Source organism: Delphinus delphis, chromosome 16, assembly GCF_949987515.2.
Source record: "Delphinus delphis chromosome 16, mDelDel1.2, whole genome shotgun sequence".
Classification (NCBI taxonomy): Eukaryota; Metazoa; Chordata; class Mammalia; order Artiodactyla; family Delphinidae; genus Delphinus; species Delphinus delphis.
Window position 1 is genome coordinate 72658626 of NC_082698.1, and position 14944 is coordinate 72673569.

The window sequence follows — 14944 nt, forward strand, 5'->3', positions numbered from 1 at the left end:
GATGAAACTGAGGCATGGAGAGGCTAAATAATTTGCCCAAGTCCATACTCATATAGTTAATTTCTACTTTAATGCTAGCCCAGTAGAATACTGAGTCTGTAAACAGGGAGAGCAGTGAAATCTGGGTATCCCCCTTACATACTGACTTCTCAGACTGTTGTCAGGTTTTAGAGATCCTGGGGTCTCCTTTCTTCAGCTTGGAGGATATGACTGATAGGAGCTAAAGCTTCCAGTTTATCAGTGTTCCCCAGGCAGGTTTTGGTCATAAGTCATGAGCAGAGGCAAGGGAGGAAGCGCTGGTTTGTATCAGTAGAGCCATCTACATCGATACAAAGAATGACCTGGCAATGGGGTGTTGGGTATGGGTAGCCCACAAGGTGATTGAGGGTTAGACTGTAGGGGGCACTGACATAGTTAGGACTATGTAAAAAATGCTAGGTGACCAGGTGTGTTCAGAAACAGTGTCCATGGCAAGGATGAAGGAGTGGAGGAGGTCAACAATGTTCACTGTTTTTCAGAGGCAACTCCATCAACTGGAGGTATCACGCCTGAATCTCTCTCCCAGCTTTATATGTTGCTGAACTACCTTCGTGTGCCTTAGCTGTTTAAAATTTTATTTTTCCTTTTCTCTCTTTCTTCGCTCCCTCCCTCCCTTTACCTCCTTCCATCCCCATTTTTCCCTCCCTTGCAGCCTTCACATGGTGACAAGACATCTAATCCTGAAGTCCTGAAATGGATGAATGATTTGGCTAAAGGTCGTAAACAGCTCAAAGGTAAATGCCAGCCAAGGGTCTCCTTTCTCAGGAAGGAAGCAGATAAAATCGTGATAATGTGCTCCAAGGAGCTCTTGATTCTCTTCCACCTGTGCCCTCTTTAAGCTTGTCTCCTGCCTAGATCAGAGGCCCCATCTTGAAATAAAGCGTCCTGGGTCCCCTTCATTGTTTGATCCCATTTAATACATCTCCTTGTGAAGAGACTGAGGAACTCCAGACTCCCAGGTGGAACGATTCACCTCAGTGCCAGGAACATTTCAACATGTGGAGTATTCATTTCCCTGGGTTATTATTGGCTTCTTGTCTGTTAGAAACAGAAGAGGCCTGAGCAATCATTTATGCCACACACCCCACTGCACAGATGAGGACATCTATGTCAAGAGAGGGGAAGGTGATGTAGCTGGGAGGTGGTGACCTAGGAGTAGAACTTGGTTCTCCTTCTTCCTAATCCAATGTTCTTCTTTCTCTGTCTCTCTGGAGATGGTGGTGTGAGTATTAATTAACTCTAAAATCTATCTTAAGGGATGATGGTTATTTACCAATAAAAATTTATTTTCTTCCTCTCTCTACACTTTTTATTTCAATACTTAGAGACATGGGAGTTTTTCCAGATTTCTAGAAGGATGGTGATAAAGAACTGAAAGGAATATTAATTCAGTGGTATTGAAGTGTAGTGATGTAGCAGGTTTATAATATATGCGGTGTTTAAACACCACGCCAGAGCCTAACTAAAAAACAAACATCAAACAGAGAAGATGAGCTATGTATGTAATTGAGAAATCAATATAAATGGCCTCATTCAAACGAGCAGTCCCCTAGCATATTCTGAAATCTAATTTCTTGATAAGTCCCAGGTGGCCTTTTTATTTTTAATTACGTAGGTTTATATAAAGTCACATTGCAATAATGGTGATTTCTGGATTTTAAATACTGGCATTAGACAAAATTGTGAAATCTGTCAAGTTGGGGCTGGCATTCCCATGTCCCCTTCCGCACCCCTCCTGTGTATCCTCAGACGTCTGCACTGTGTAATGCCTTCCAGAAGTACTTGCATTTCTGCAGGGGCTCTTAATGGCTGCACAACTTTCAAAACCCAAGTAAATGAATCTTTGAGTATAGAATCTCAGGCGTCATGATAGATAACAGGTGAAAACTTTGGGGCCAGGTACCACTGGTCTTCCTCCAGGAATCCTCCTCGGGAATCTAGACCACTGAGTTACTCCCACAGGTGATGCTCCACCTCCATGAGATCCCAGCCTCAAGAGCCCTCTGTTTTCACATCTGGGGAACCATCATCGGCACTGTTCATTTCCACTCACTTGGCATCAGGGAAGGAATTCCTGAAAGGCTCTCTGCTCTTATTAGGGCCAATGAGTCAGTCCTCCCTGCTCCTGGTAACTCATGGTATCTCTCTTAGAACTAAAGCTGAAGCTGTCAGAAGAACAAGGGAGTGCTCCCAAAGGCCCACCGAGAAATCCATCCTGCGAGCAGCCCGCAGTCCCCCGAGAGAATGGGAAGCCGGAAGCTGTGGGCCCTGAGCCAGGCTCCTCTGGAGAGGAGACTCCAGATGCTGTGTTGACATGCGTGAAGGAGAAGAGAGAGCAGCTTCCTTCTCAGGAGGTTTCTAAGGTACCTCGCCAACCTTCACAGGGCCCCACCACTCCACATGGTGCCACTGAGATCGTGATTTTGACCAATTTGTAAGAGCACTTTGGTACCACATAAATATCTTTAGGAGACTGGCTCTGAACTTTCAGTCAGATGAGTTCCTAGTGGGTTATTAGCTATGACCTAGGGCATTGCCATTCTGGAGGTTGCAGTGTCGCATGCTGGTGGGAGACGCATGGTAAAGACACTAGGGCATTTCATATTCCTTTCTCCCCAACTTCCCCCGATAAGTTAGCAAATGAACCCAAGACTAGGATTACAATCTCATTTTACTGTATGTTTTATTAAGAAATAATAAAGCGGGGATGAGGTATAAATAGTAAGGAAAGTGGTTTAGTATTTTATATGATAAGAATAGAGACGTAGGGTTTCTTGAGGAATGTTAGGTGAGATGTCTAAAGACTTCAGCTTAGACATCTTGGTTTTGAAATCTTTGTGAGATACCCAGATAGAGTTGTCAATTATGCATTTGGATATGGGCGCCTGGAGCTCAAAGAAAAGATTATATTTTACAAAAATGATGATGAAAGCAATTAATATTTAGTACTTACCTGGTTATTAATCCCTCCTCCTGCATATCTGTGCTTAACATTTTACTTATGCCAAGGAACCTTCCTTGTAGTCCTTCCTGTCTGAACTCTGAGTGATGTGGTTGCCTTTCATTTCTTGAATAATCTGTAGCTACCTTAACATAGCTCTAACTATGCTCTGTGCCATTTTCTGTCTCTCATTATAGTACTTGAAACTTCTTGAGTAGAGTTTAGGCTGTTTATTGTTCATGATCCTTAGTGTCTGTACAAAGTAAGTATTGAATAAATGTTGGCAGAGCGAATGGATATATGAAAGAACAAACTAGCATGTTTGACTTTGAAATGAAGTCTTCTTGAGGAGAATGCTGGCTTCACCTGTTCTATTGTACATTATCTAGTCTTGATCATAAGGTGGCAACATTTACGAAATCCCAAAAGGCTTACCATATGCCCCCGGACTAGTCCTTTACACGTGATCTACAAGTAGAAATGGGCCCTTGGCTACCTCTGTCTTTATGAAATACCTTTAAACTTAAAAATAACCAATATATGTTGTGACTAGTGGTTTTCATCCACTCAGCCAACCTGTCCCCTCCTCCCACCCCCAAATATTCTAGACTTTGTGATAGCCAGTGGATAACTAACTTCTCTCTCTCTCTGTGTGTGTGTGTGTGTGTGTGTGTGTGTGTATAAACACACACACATAGTCAGGCACATCTGTGGTTTTCCATCCTTCAGTGCTTCTGAAGGTCTTTCCTGTATTTTATAGTTACTTTGACCACGTCTATAAAAGCAGCTTGGTCAACACCCAAGTCCTAATTCTGTGTTCTACTCAGTTGACTAAGGAGTGAGGGATGAGTCGGGACTGGTATAATAAGCTTAGAGCAGGACTCAGTCCTTGAACAAGACACTTTCTAATCATACACACTTGGCAAGTGAACTAATTCTCTGATATTCAACTTCCTCATCTATCAAATACAGATAATACCTATTTATATAATTATTGTGACAGTAAAAGGAGATGCCTGGTGACCAGTGGGCAATCATTCATTTGCAAAAAGATTTGAGTGCCTACTATGTGTTGTGAACTATGATCCATGCTGGATATAAAAAATAAACAAGATAGAGAAGTGATGTGGGTGACCGCCTTCACGGAGCTCATGTTTTTCTGGGAGTTGGGATACAACAAGAAATAACTCAATAGACAAAATCATTAAAATTTTGTGTAAGTACTGTGCAAAGAAACAAATGATATGATAGAAAATAATGAGTATGGATGGTTTCTATTTTATATAGGGTGATTAGGAAGGCCAATAAGATGACATTTAATGCAGAAGAATCAGTAGGCGAAGAGAGCAGCAAAGAGCCTTCTAGACGGAACTGCAAGTATGAAGGCCTTTGAAGGGAGAGCTTGTTTGTAGTTGGAGTTCTCAGGTCTGAGGGCTGGAGCACAGGATGGCATGTGATGAAGTCAGAAAAGATAGATCAGGGCACTTAACACAGGACCTTTTAGGCCACTGAGAGGATTGGGGAGCTGTTGAATGGTTGTAAGTGTGAAAGTGACATGGTGTGATTTACACTTTAAAGATCTTTTTGATTGCTGTATGGAGAATTAATCATAGGGGAAAAGAGTGGAAAAGGGAAGATGAAATGGGTGGCTTGGACTAGTATGGTAGCCTTGGAGATGGAAAGAAGTAGACACATTCAAAGTATATTTTGGATATAGAATCAAAAGGATGTGCTGAATCGTTGGATGGTAGGGAGTGAAGGAAAGGAAGATGGATCCATTTACTGAGATGGGGAAAAACTAGAGGAGCAGATTGAGGGTGAGAGTGAAAACTCAGGAGGTCTGTTTTGGACATGTTTGTTTTAAGATCTTTCAGGAATAGGGTGACCGACCATCCCAGGTTTCCCTAGACTTTCTAACTTTAGCACTGAAAATTCCATGGCCCACCAGAAGCCTCAGTCCTGGGAAAACTGGGATGGTCGATCACCCTCCTGAGGTATTCACGTCAAATAAAAACATGTAAGTGAAAATCTGAAGGTCAGAGAAAAACTCTGAGTTCTTTAGAAGTCATCTTTATTTAAACGGAAATTTATTTCTGTTATTTTAAAAGAAATAGCCATTAAACTGTTTAGTGTCAGAAGCCCCTTCAAATAAACCTATCTTTGCAGTAGGCTAAAGTGAGGCCCTTTAAATAGAGAGCATCTGCAGTAGAACATGTACGTCTCAATATCTAAAGCTGCAGTATTGGTCCTGGGAGAGCTTAACGCAGCAGACCATGAAGTGGCTAGGCAACTATTAGGTGGTTCCTAAGGGGGAGTCCAGAAGCCACAGAAGCAGCAAAGGGAGGATTGAAAATATTCACAATAGTATTATTCCTGGCTCCTCAGTGAGCTTATTCACATTTGAGATTATCTCATTAGGTCCCAATTCTTTAAACTCAAATTGATGGATGATTTTCATCTGGAGTCTTTGCTCTACTGCTTAAAATGCATTAAATATTAAGCTTCCAAGATGAAGTTATTTCTTTTCTAGAGAGACCTTCGTTATGACTCCTCTTGAACTTTTTGCATTTGGTGTTTAGTCAGAGCTCATACTAAAGCTGATAAACCCTACAGCATTGCCTTGTCAGTTCGGATACTGCTACCGGGTAATCTTCTTCCTCCACCATCTATGGATGATTTTTGGAGATAATCACTTTTCGGTCACAGGGCATCCGTTGAGCACTGGAAATGAATGAATCAACCCTAGGTCTGATTGTGGTGCTTATTTATGTCCTTTTCTTTTGAAAATCCTGAATTGGTACTGGCATATATCCCCTTTTTATTGTCCTTTCCAAGAACTGTAGGTGGAGTCAGGTGCACAGCACAGATTACCAACTGGGTGAGTAATGGCAGTTACTTCTTCTGGCCCTTCATTAACTGCAGCATCTTTGAGGAGAAAAGCAGATTTTTTTTTTAACATCTTTATTGGAATATAATTGCTTTACAGTGATGTGTTAGTTTCTGCTTTGTAACAAAGTGAATCAGCTATACATATACATATATCCCCATATCCCCTCCCTCTTGCGACTCCCTCCCACCCTCCCTATCCCACCCTTCTAGGTGGTCACAAAGCACCGAGCTCATCTCCCTGTGCTATGCAGCTGCTTCCCACTAGCTAGCTATTTTACAATTTGGAAGTATATGTAAGTCAATGCCACTCTCACTTCATCCCAGCTTACCCTTCCCCCTCCCCATGTCCTCAAGTCCATTCTCTACGTCTGTGTCTTTATTCCTGTCCTGTCCCTAGATTCTTCAGAACGATTTGTTTGTTTGTTTTTAGATTCCATATACGTGTGTTAGCATATGGTATTTTTCTCTTTCTCACTTACTTCACTCTGTCTGACAGTCTCTAGGTCCATCCACCTCACTACAAATAACTCAATTACATTTCTCTTTATGGCTGAGTAATATTCCATTGTATATATGTGCCACATCCTCTTTATTCATTCATCTGTCAAGGGACACTTAGGTTGCTTCCATGTCCTGGATATTGTAAACAGAGCTGCAGTGAACATTGTGGTACATGACTCTTTTTGAATTACGGTTTTCTCAGGGGATATGTCCAGTAGTGGGATTGCTGGGTTGTATGGTAGTCCTATTTTTAAGTTTTTTAAGGAAACTCCATACTGCTTTTCATTTCTAATTCTATTGATTTGAATCTTCTCCCTTTTTTTCTTGATGAGTCTGGCTAATGGTTTATCAATTTTGTTTATCTTCTCAAAGAACCAGCTTTTAGTTTTATTGATATTTGCTATCGTTTCCTTCATTTCTTTTTCATTTATTTCTGATTGATCTGATCTTTATGATTTCTTTCCTTCTGCTAACTTTGGGGTTTTTTTGTTCTTCTTTCTCTAATTGCTTTAGGCGTAAGGTTAGGCTGTTTGAGATGTTTGTTTCTTGAGGTGGGATTGTATTGCCATAAACTTCCCTCTTGTACTGCTTTTGCTGCATCCCATAGGTTTTGGGTCATCGTGTAGAAAAGCAGATTTTTAAAAAACATAATAATTAATTTTATTTTTTTAAATCAAGTAAAAATTTGATAACTGATTAGTGAGTAGTTGTGCATTGGAGAGAGGGAAGACTTACAGGTAAAATGCACCAAAAGGAAGACCCTGTCAAGTTCTTCTACTTACCTTTTTAACAAAAATTTAATTTTCTGAATAGGTAATACTTTCTCACATATTCAAAAAATATAAAAGGTTACACATTAAAAAGACTCCTTCCCACCCCATCTGCCAGCTCCAGTTCTGAGGTCTCCCACTCTAAGCAGGTGTAACTATTGCTATGAATGTTTTAGGTGTCCTTTTGGAGTTTCTATATAAAGCATATACAAGAAAGCATCAATACACATTCTTAATTTGCCCCTTTTGAAAAAACGTAGCAGGCTACATAATTATGTATCCATTTTTCACTTTGCATATTCTAGATAGCTTTTTATATCGACATAGAGTGCTTCTCAATTTTTTTATCTTTAAAATTTATGCTTTGATAGCACCATGGTATTCCTTTATTAGTAATTTACAACATTGATAGTAACCTCAAATCAACTAGTTTGATAGCTTAAATAACATTTAGTATGCCTGACTCTGTGCCAGGGACATTTACATAAGATAATTAAAAATCCTCATTCTGCATATTAAGAATTTGCACATTAAGAACCTAAGGTTCAGAGATTCCATAATTTTCCAAATTAAAAATAGTGTGTAATTCTTCAAGCCAGTTATCTGAACTCATGACCTCTGTTTTCAAGGCCAATATTAATTGGCAGTATGCTTAGAAATCTGAATTGACCAAGCCATTCTCTTCAGCAGTTGCTTTGTATGATTATGTTCATTATTGACTTCCCATGTTGTTGGACTGACTGGTTAGTTCAAGCTCTCAGACTTGTTCCACATATACTTTCTCCCTCAGTGAGGGGCTGGGGAGGCTTAGACACAGGGAAAGTTTGGCAAGACCTGAGTCCCTAAGCTAAAGAGTAATAGATTCTCGTCACTCACTGTCCAGAGAGGAGAATGTCAGTTTTACCTCCCTCTCGAGGAGAGAGCTTGTTTATGGTGACGGTTCGACTGATTTTTATGTTTCCGTGGTTTACTGTGAAAGAATACGTGGGACCAGTGCCATGGGGAGAACGGATAACAAGCATGGTGGTAAAAGCACTTAAGCTGTGGCAGTTTTTTCCCCAGACAACTTTCTGACCAGGGCCTAGAAAGAAATAACACTTGGGCCGACCACTCAGCAGCAGTTCTGCTTGGAAAGCCAGCTTGTTTGGGGGGTACTATTCCAGATCTTGATAATTCGAGTAACCTACTGGATAGGGGGCCTGGAGTTTTTCATGACGGAATTGTCAAGCTATCAACAAAGTATATCAAATTTTGTTCTATGAACAGTCCCTTCTTGCTCAACCTCCTTTAAGTTACATTTCTTCTGATGCCATATAAAATGGAGGAGCAGGAAGTAGGGATAATTAGCTTTGGGGTTTACCTCCTTATATTTATCTTTAAAATCTGACAACCCATTCATGCGCTGGATATCTCTCTCTGGCTCTTTCAGGTTATTCAACACAGTCGTGTTTTCTCCATTTAAATAAAAATCATGTTAGATACTACTAACATACCATAGTCAGCCACCAATATGCAGAATTAGGGAGGGAGGATGCACTTCAGAAACAGAGCCATTGAATTAAGAGGAGAGAATGGTCTGATTCTTAGTAGAAAGTGGCCGAGGAACAGCAAAGTCTAATGTATTTCTGCCCCTTAGATTTGAGGTACCTATCCTGCAGAGCCTACGTCTTGACTCATTTTCCACCATGAAGATTGACATTGCAGGCCTCATAATAGCTGGTGTCCATAGGCCCCTGAGTAGAAGACAGCTCCTGGCACATAATCTCACCACTAACCCTTCTTCTTCAGGCAGCATGCCTTCCTGTGCACATATATTTGAGGATAAGCACTTGTGGCATTGAAGTCCTGTACTTACGGCCATTGAACCCTCACATCTGTCTTTGGGGATTACTTTAATAATGATCCTAAAAGTAAAATCATAGAATCATGAGAGTGAAAGATGAGTGCCATACATTGTACCTGTACCCCGACTTTTATCTAGCATCTGTGGAAGGAACTTTTCTATAATGGCATTCATCATTCTAACTTGCTTTTTGGTCACTCTTTTCTTTTTCTAAGACTAAATTTAGCTTTTCTAGAATCCAGAAAATATAGTAAAAATAAATAAAACCAAAAAAATCAAGCTGTAATAGAGATGCCAATAATAGTTAAATGTATCATTTTCTGAAGAGCTTTCTATGGAATATAAGTCCCAATAAGATACTGAATAAAAAACATTATTTCAGTATTTTCTGAACTTAGAGATTTATTTTTCTTTGTCACCTATTAAAATCCCATGGAATATATGAAATAATTTTTTATTTTCTGTGTAAAAATGTGTCATGACTAAGAAAATGTTTAAGGAATGATTGAGCTAGAAAATGAAAAGCTCTTGGGATTACTTAACCAATACTTAAAATGCTCTACAGAGAGAGGTGGTCTTTCTACTGAAAGAAAAGACCTCTAGAAATTATACTACTTTTGCATATAAAGCTGGGTTGTTAGATGGGTAGTAGGAAAGGGGATACATTGGGTACTGTGAGAATTTGAAGAAATATGTGATATAATTTATTTGCGCAGACAAAACCGAAACACAGAAAACAGTTAAGGCCCAGACAGTGAGACACAGAGAAGTTCAGAGAAAAGGAAGATCAATATGGGCCAGACACCTAGGTTGCTTCCATCTCCTGGCTATTGTAAATAGAGCTGCAATGAACATTTTGGTACATGACTCTTTTTGAATTATGGTTTTCTCAGGGTATATGCCCAGTAGTGGGATTGCTGGGTCGTATGGTAGTTCTATTTGTAGTTTTTTAAGGAACCTCCATACTGTTTTCCATAGTGGCTGTATCAATTTACATTCCCACCAGCAGTGCAAGTGTTCCCTTTTCTCCACACCCTCTCCAGCATTTATTGTTTCTAGATTTTTTGATGATGGCCATTCTGACTGGTGTGAGATGATATCTCATTGTAGTTTTGATTTGCATTTCTCTAATGATTAATGATGTTGAGCATTCTTTCATGTGTTTGTTGGCAATCTGGATATGTTCTTTGGAGAAATGTCTATTTAGGTCTTCTGCCCATTTTTGGATTGGGTTGTTTGTTTTTTTGTTATTGAGTTGCATGACCTGCCTGTAAATTTTGGAGATTAATCCTTTGTCAGTTGCTTCATTTGCAAATATTTTCTCCCATTCTGAGAGTTGTCTTTTGGTCTTGTTTATGGTTTCCTTTGCTGTGCAAAAGCTTTGAAGTTTCATTAGGTCCCATTTGTTTAGTTTTGTTTTTATTTCCATTTCTCTAGGAGGTGGGTCAAAAAGGATCTTGCTGTGATTTATGGCATAGAGTGTCCTGCCTACGTTTTCCTCTAAGAGTTTGATAGTTTCTGGCCTTACATTTAGGTCTTTAATCCATTTTGAGCTTATTTTTATATATGGTGTTAGGGAGTGTTCTAATCTCATACTTTTACATGTAGCTGTCCAGTTTTCCCAGCACCACTTATTGAAGAGGCTGTCTTTTCTCCACTGTATATTCCTGCCTCCTTTATCAAAGATAAGGTGACCATATGTGCATGGGTTTATCTCTGGGCTTTCTATCCTATTAAATTGATCTATATTTGTTTTTGTGCCAGTACCATACTGTCTTGATTACTGTAGCTTTGTAAACAAAATTGAGTTATTTGTAGTGAGGTGGATGGACCTAGAGTCTGTCATACAGAGTGAAGTAAGTCAGAAAGAGAAAAACAAATACCATATGCTAACACATATATATGGAATCTAAGGAAAAAAAATAGGTCATGAAGAACCTAGGGGGTAAGACAGGAATAAAGACACAGACCTACACAGAGAATGGACTTGAGGATACGGGGAGGGGAAAGGGTAAGCTGTGACAAAGTGAGAGAGTGGCATGGACATATATACACTTACAAAAGTAAAATAGATAGCTAGTAGGAAGCAGCCGCATAGTACAGGGAGATCAGCTCAGTGCTTTGTGACCACCTAGAGGGGTGGGATAGGGAGGGTGGGAGGGAGGGAGACACAAGAGGGAAGAGATATGGGAACATATGTATATGTATAACTGATTCACTTTGTCATAAAGCAGAAACTAACACACCATTGTAAAGCAATTATACTCCAATAAAGATGTTAAGAAAAAAAAAAAGGGCCAGAATGTTTCTCAACTGGGATGGGGGTAAGGTAGCATGAGAATAACTAGAAAGCTTAAAAAATACACCTGCTTGAGTCATTTTCTTTTCCTTCAGGATTCTCAGAGGGGATCTGGAAGGCAGAGTCAGATAGGACACTTGGGCAATTATGCTATGTGCTATTTCTACCATTTCCTTCCCACTACCTGCTGAGTGAGAACCATTGGACTAGAATGAAAAGGAGGTTGTTTGTGGTAAATATGTAGAAAACTTAATGCAGGACACACATCAGGGAGGAAAATGAAGGCAAGCAGAGGAGTTTGGTCATTTTGGCTGGAGAGGTAGATAGGTTGGGATAGGTAGGTAGGTAGATGATTAATAGATAAGTAGGAAACTGTTTAAAATTTTATGTACTTTGTGACATGTTAAAAATGGTGCTTAGGGATGAGTCAAAGAGCAGCAGGGTAATAGAATACATCAGTAAACAAGAGGTTATGAAGTTTTTTGGTTGGAAGGAACTTTTTAACTCCAACTTCCTTGTTGTATAGTAGGAAATTGAGAATTCAGAGAGGTTAACTGTTTTATCCAAAATATTTAGTTTATGTCAGATTTATCCAGTAAGCTAGCATATAATCCGAGTATGTAGTGATGAAGACCTGGACAAGGCTGGTGTCTGTAGATATAAAAGATCTTGAAAGTCAGATAAAATACATGTTTCAGAAGAAAAATCAATAGCTCTTGGATCACCCATTGGTTTTTTAAGAATGAGGAAGTAATTAAAAAACAGGGTCCTTACCATTTAAACATTGAGGAGTCCTTCAGTAAGCTTTAAAAACGTTATTTCTAAACTTGGACCTATCCTTTAAGAAACTTTCCTAGAAGAAAATTGGCGTGTGCTTCACAGTGTCTTATAAATGACTTACCTTTTTAAGATTACTGTTACATTTTAGTATTGTAATCCCTTAGAGGCTTCAAAACTTTTTTTTTTTTTTGGCCTGCTAAAAACATTGATGTGTTTTCATTCTTGTTCGAGAAAGGAACAATAATTATTCATGTTTTCCAGGTAACTAAGCAAGACAAGAACCTCATAAAGCCTCTTTATGACAGATACAGAATTATCAAGCAAATCTTGTCCACGCCTTCCCTTATTCCAACAATTGTAAGTCGGGATGTTTGCATTAACTAGAAATCTGTCCTTGTGCTTTGTATTGATGTTTAGTTAGGGAGGCAGCACCATGAGCGTTATAAAGGAGCCTTCTTTGCAAGATATGCTGCTAACAAGGCCAGTTGTTTTTTCACAAAGTAGAAACGTGGTCTCCCTCAACTCCAGTACTATACTTAACAGTGGCTGATAATTAAAACTATTGTGAAACAGGAATAGATAGCAATTCTATCTTTGAAGCCAGTTATTACACTTGCTTTCATTGCTTGGGTGAGGAGAACAACTGATGGATTTTAGTTTGGCATTACCTAATTTACAACAACACAGCTAGACAGAACAGAGCTGTTCTAGTCTATGTGTTGTTAATTCTTCTCCTTTAATAATAAAATTGATAGTATGTTCCTTGATATAATGCAGCATTTGTTTTTGGTACCATTTGACCATCTCTGTGCAAGATATAAGTAGATTTATTTCAATAGAAAATATGAATACTGAAACTGAGTTAGACTACTTTTAATAAAGAATGATTTATGGGAATACAGAACTTGAAAAGCACCACACATCCTACTCCATCAATATTAGAACAGTCACTTGCTCAAGATATCAATATTAAAAGAAATATTAACAAATTCAAATTTAAGTATACTTTAGTACATTTATATTTCCACAACTCTAAAGACAAAGACAATAGTGATTCATACTCTTTGAAATTTTCCAATTAAGGAAGCATAATTTAAAACGGGGTATGATTTTCAGATTTCCTTGCAAGAAAATCTTTTGGTTGTGATAAGCATTACCTGAACAGGTTAAGCAGTAACTCGATTTTGTTTTGGCCTTCATAGAGCTCTTCCCTGAATTTGTCAATTATCTGAGTATTCTCTGTATCTGAAAGTGGCCCACACCAGGACCTGATTTGGGGTATTACTGGATGACAAAAGAAGTCTATGGTCCATCTCATCCTAACCCATATAACTGTTAAGAAGCTGGGGCCCAGAAGGCCTGGGTGAAAGGGAAGAATTACTAGGCAATGCAGCCCAGATCGGAACATATCCTAGACGTCTGTGCCTGCTTTGGCCCAGCAGAGAGATCTGAGCTTGGTGAGCATTTTAGCCCAGGATGGGTGCTTCTTTGCTCATTAACTTCTGCAAGTTTTTGATGCAGCTGAGCAAGAGTTCCTCTTGGTTGCTTTCTTCTTGGTTCCCAGTAGGCACAGGGATCATCTACTGTTTTCATTGTGTTTATTTATGGTTCCCCTTCCTGGTTTTGCCTCCTCACGAGGCACTTAGCATTTTGTAACTTTATTTAATTCTTCCTATGATAAGCAGGAGGAAGAAGACTCTGATGAAGACTGTCCACAGGGAAGCCAACAACTTTCTTTGCCAAACCCAGCATCCCACCTTCCTATTGGCGACCACCTCACCTACTCTAATGAGACTGAGCCTGTTAGGCTCCTGCTACCAGATGAAAAGAAAGAAATCAAACAACCAGCTCTCTCCATGTCCAATTTACATGAGGCCACCATGTGAGTGTGACTCCTCAGTGTGGAGTCTCCTTTAACTCCTTCTGGTCTGGGGGACATTATATGTTCGTACACACAAAATGCAGAAGAGCTATTACACGCTCTAAAAAATGCTATCCAGCAGAAAGCATAATCTGGTTATCCTTTTAACAGGAAAACTGAGACGACAAAGCCATGAGGAACCAAGGCTCCCAGTAAGGTCCAAGGATGTCATAAATGCTAATGGTCCATTTGCTACTCTTGCACATCTTTTCAGCAGGGTCTGGCACCAATCTAATGCTTGGCAGTGTGTAAAGCAGAGCTGGCCTTTGAAAATGCTGGACCAAAAGGAATTGGGATCCTGTGCTGGGTCAGCAGTTGTCCGGGCCTTTATCTTAGTCTATTCTATTTAGATAAAATGGTTTCTCCAGACTGGGACTTAAGTAAATGAGCTGACCTTTTTCTCCTCATGGCCACTCAGTCAGGAGCCATTTGGATTTTCATTAGTAGTAGTATTGTTGTTATTATCATTATTCAGTAGCTGACACTCCTCTTGATCATTTGGCCTTCTTTGGTTTGTATATTACAGGCCAGATCATGAGATTTTCTTTAACATGTATAATAGTGTGGTGAGTATATGCCCCAAGATAGGGATGGAGTCCCCATAAATATGAGGCAAGACCAAGCACTGGGTTGCAAGCTGAGATTTTACTGTGCATATATCAGCTGGTACCCCAGTTTCAGCCCAGAGAAGAGTGACCTGTTTGGAAGCAGAACATCAATCCTTCCTTCTTCCCTCCCCTTCCTCCTCTTTCCCTCCCTCCCTGGCTCCCTCTCTCCTTTTCTTCTTCCCTCCTTTTCTTCTCTTTCTTTCTTGGTTGGTTGGCTGGCTGGCTGTTCTAAAGCAGCTGTTCTTAACTTCTTGGGGGGTGTTGGACTTTTTTGAAAGCAATGGAATTTTTTACTTTTTAGAAAATGCCCATATATCATTTCAGGGAGTTCACAAACTTTCTGGAACCAGACA

The 14944-nt window shown here is 39.6% G+C and overlaps 1 protein-coding gene across 6 annotated transcripts in view; it reads left to right on the forward strand.

Moving 5' to 3' along the window:
- The window catches only part of FAM13C (family with sequence similarity 13 member C), a 136217-nt gene that overhangs the window by 115911 nt on the left and 5362 nt on the right, over window positions 1-14944 (forward strand). For 5 of the 6 annotated variants that reach the window (XM_060034961.1, XM_060034962.1, XM_060034963.1 and 2 more), the window contains 4 exons: window positions 692-773; window positions 2191-2402; window positions 12324-12419; window positions 13745-13944. In XM_060034961.1, coding sequence (XP_059890944.1) covers window positions 692-773; window positions 2191-2402; window positions 12324-12419; window positions 13745-13944 — 590 coding nt within the window. The remainder of the gene's footprint in view (window positions 1-691; window positions 774-2190; window positions 2403-12323; window positions 12420-13744; window positions 13945-14944) is intronic. The other variant, XM_060034960.1, reaches the window with a different exon arrangement.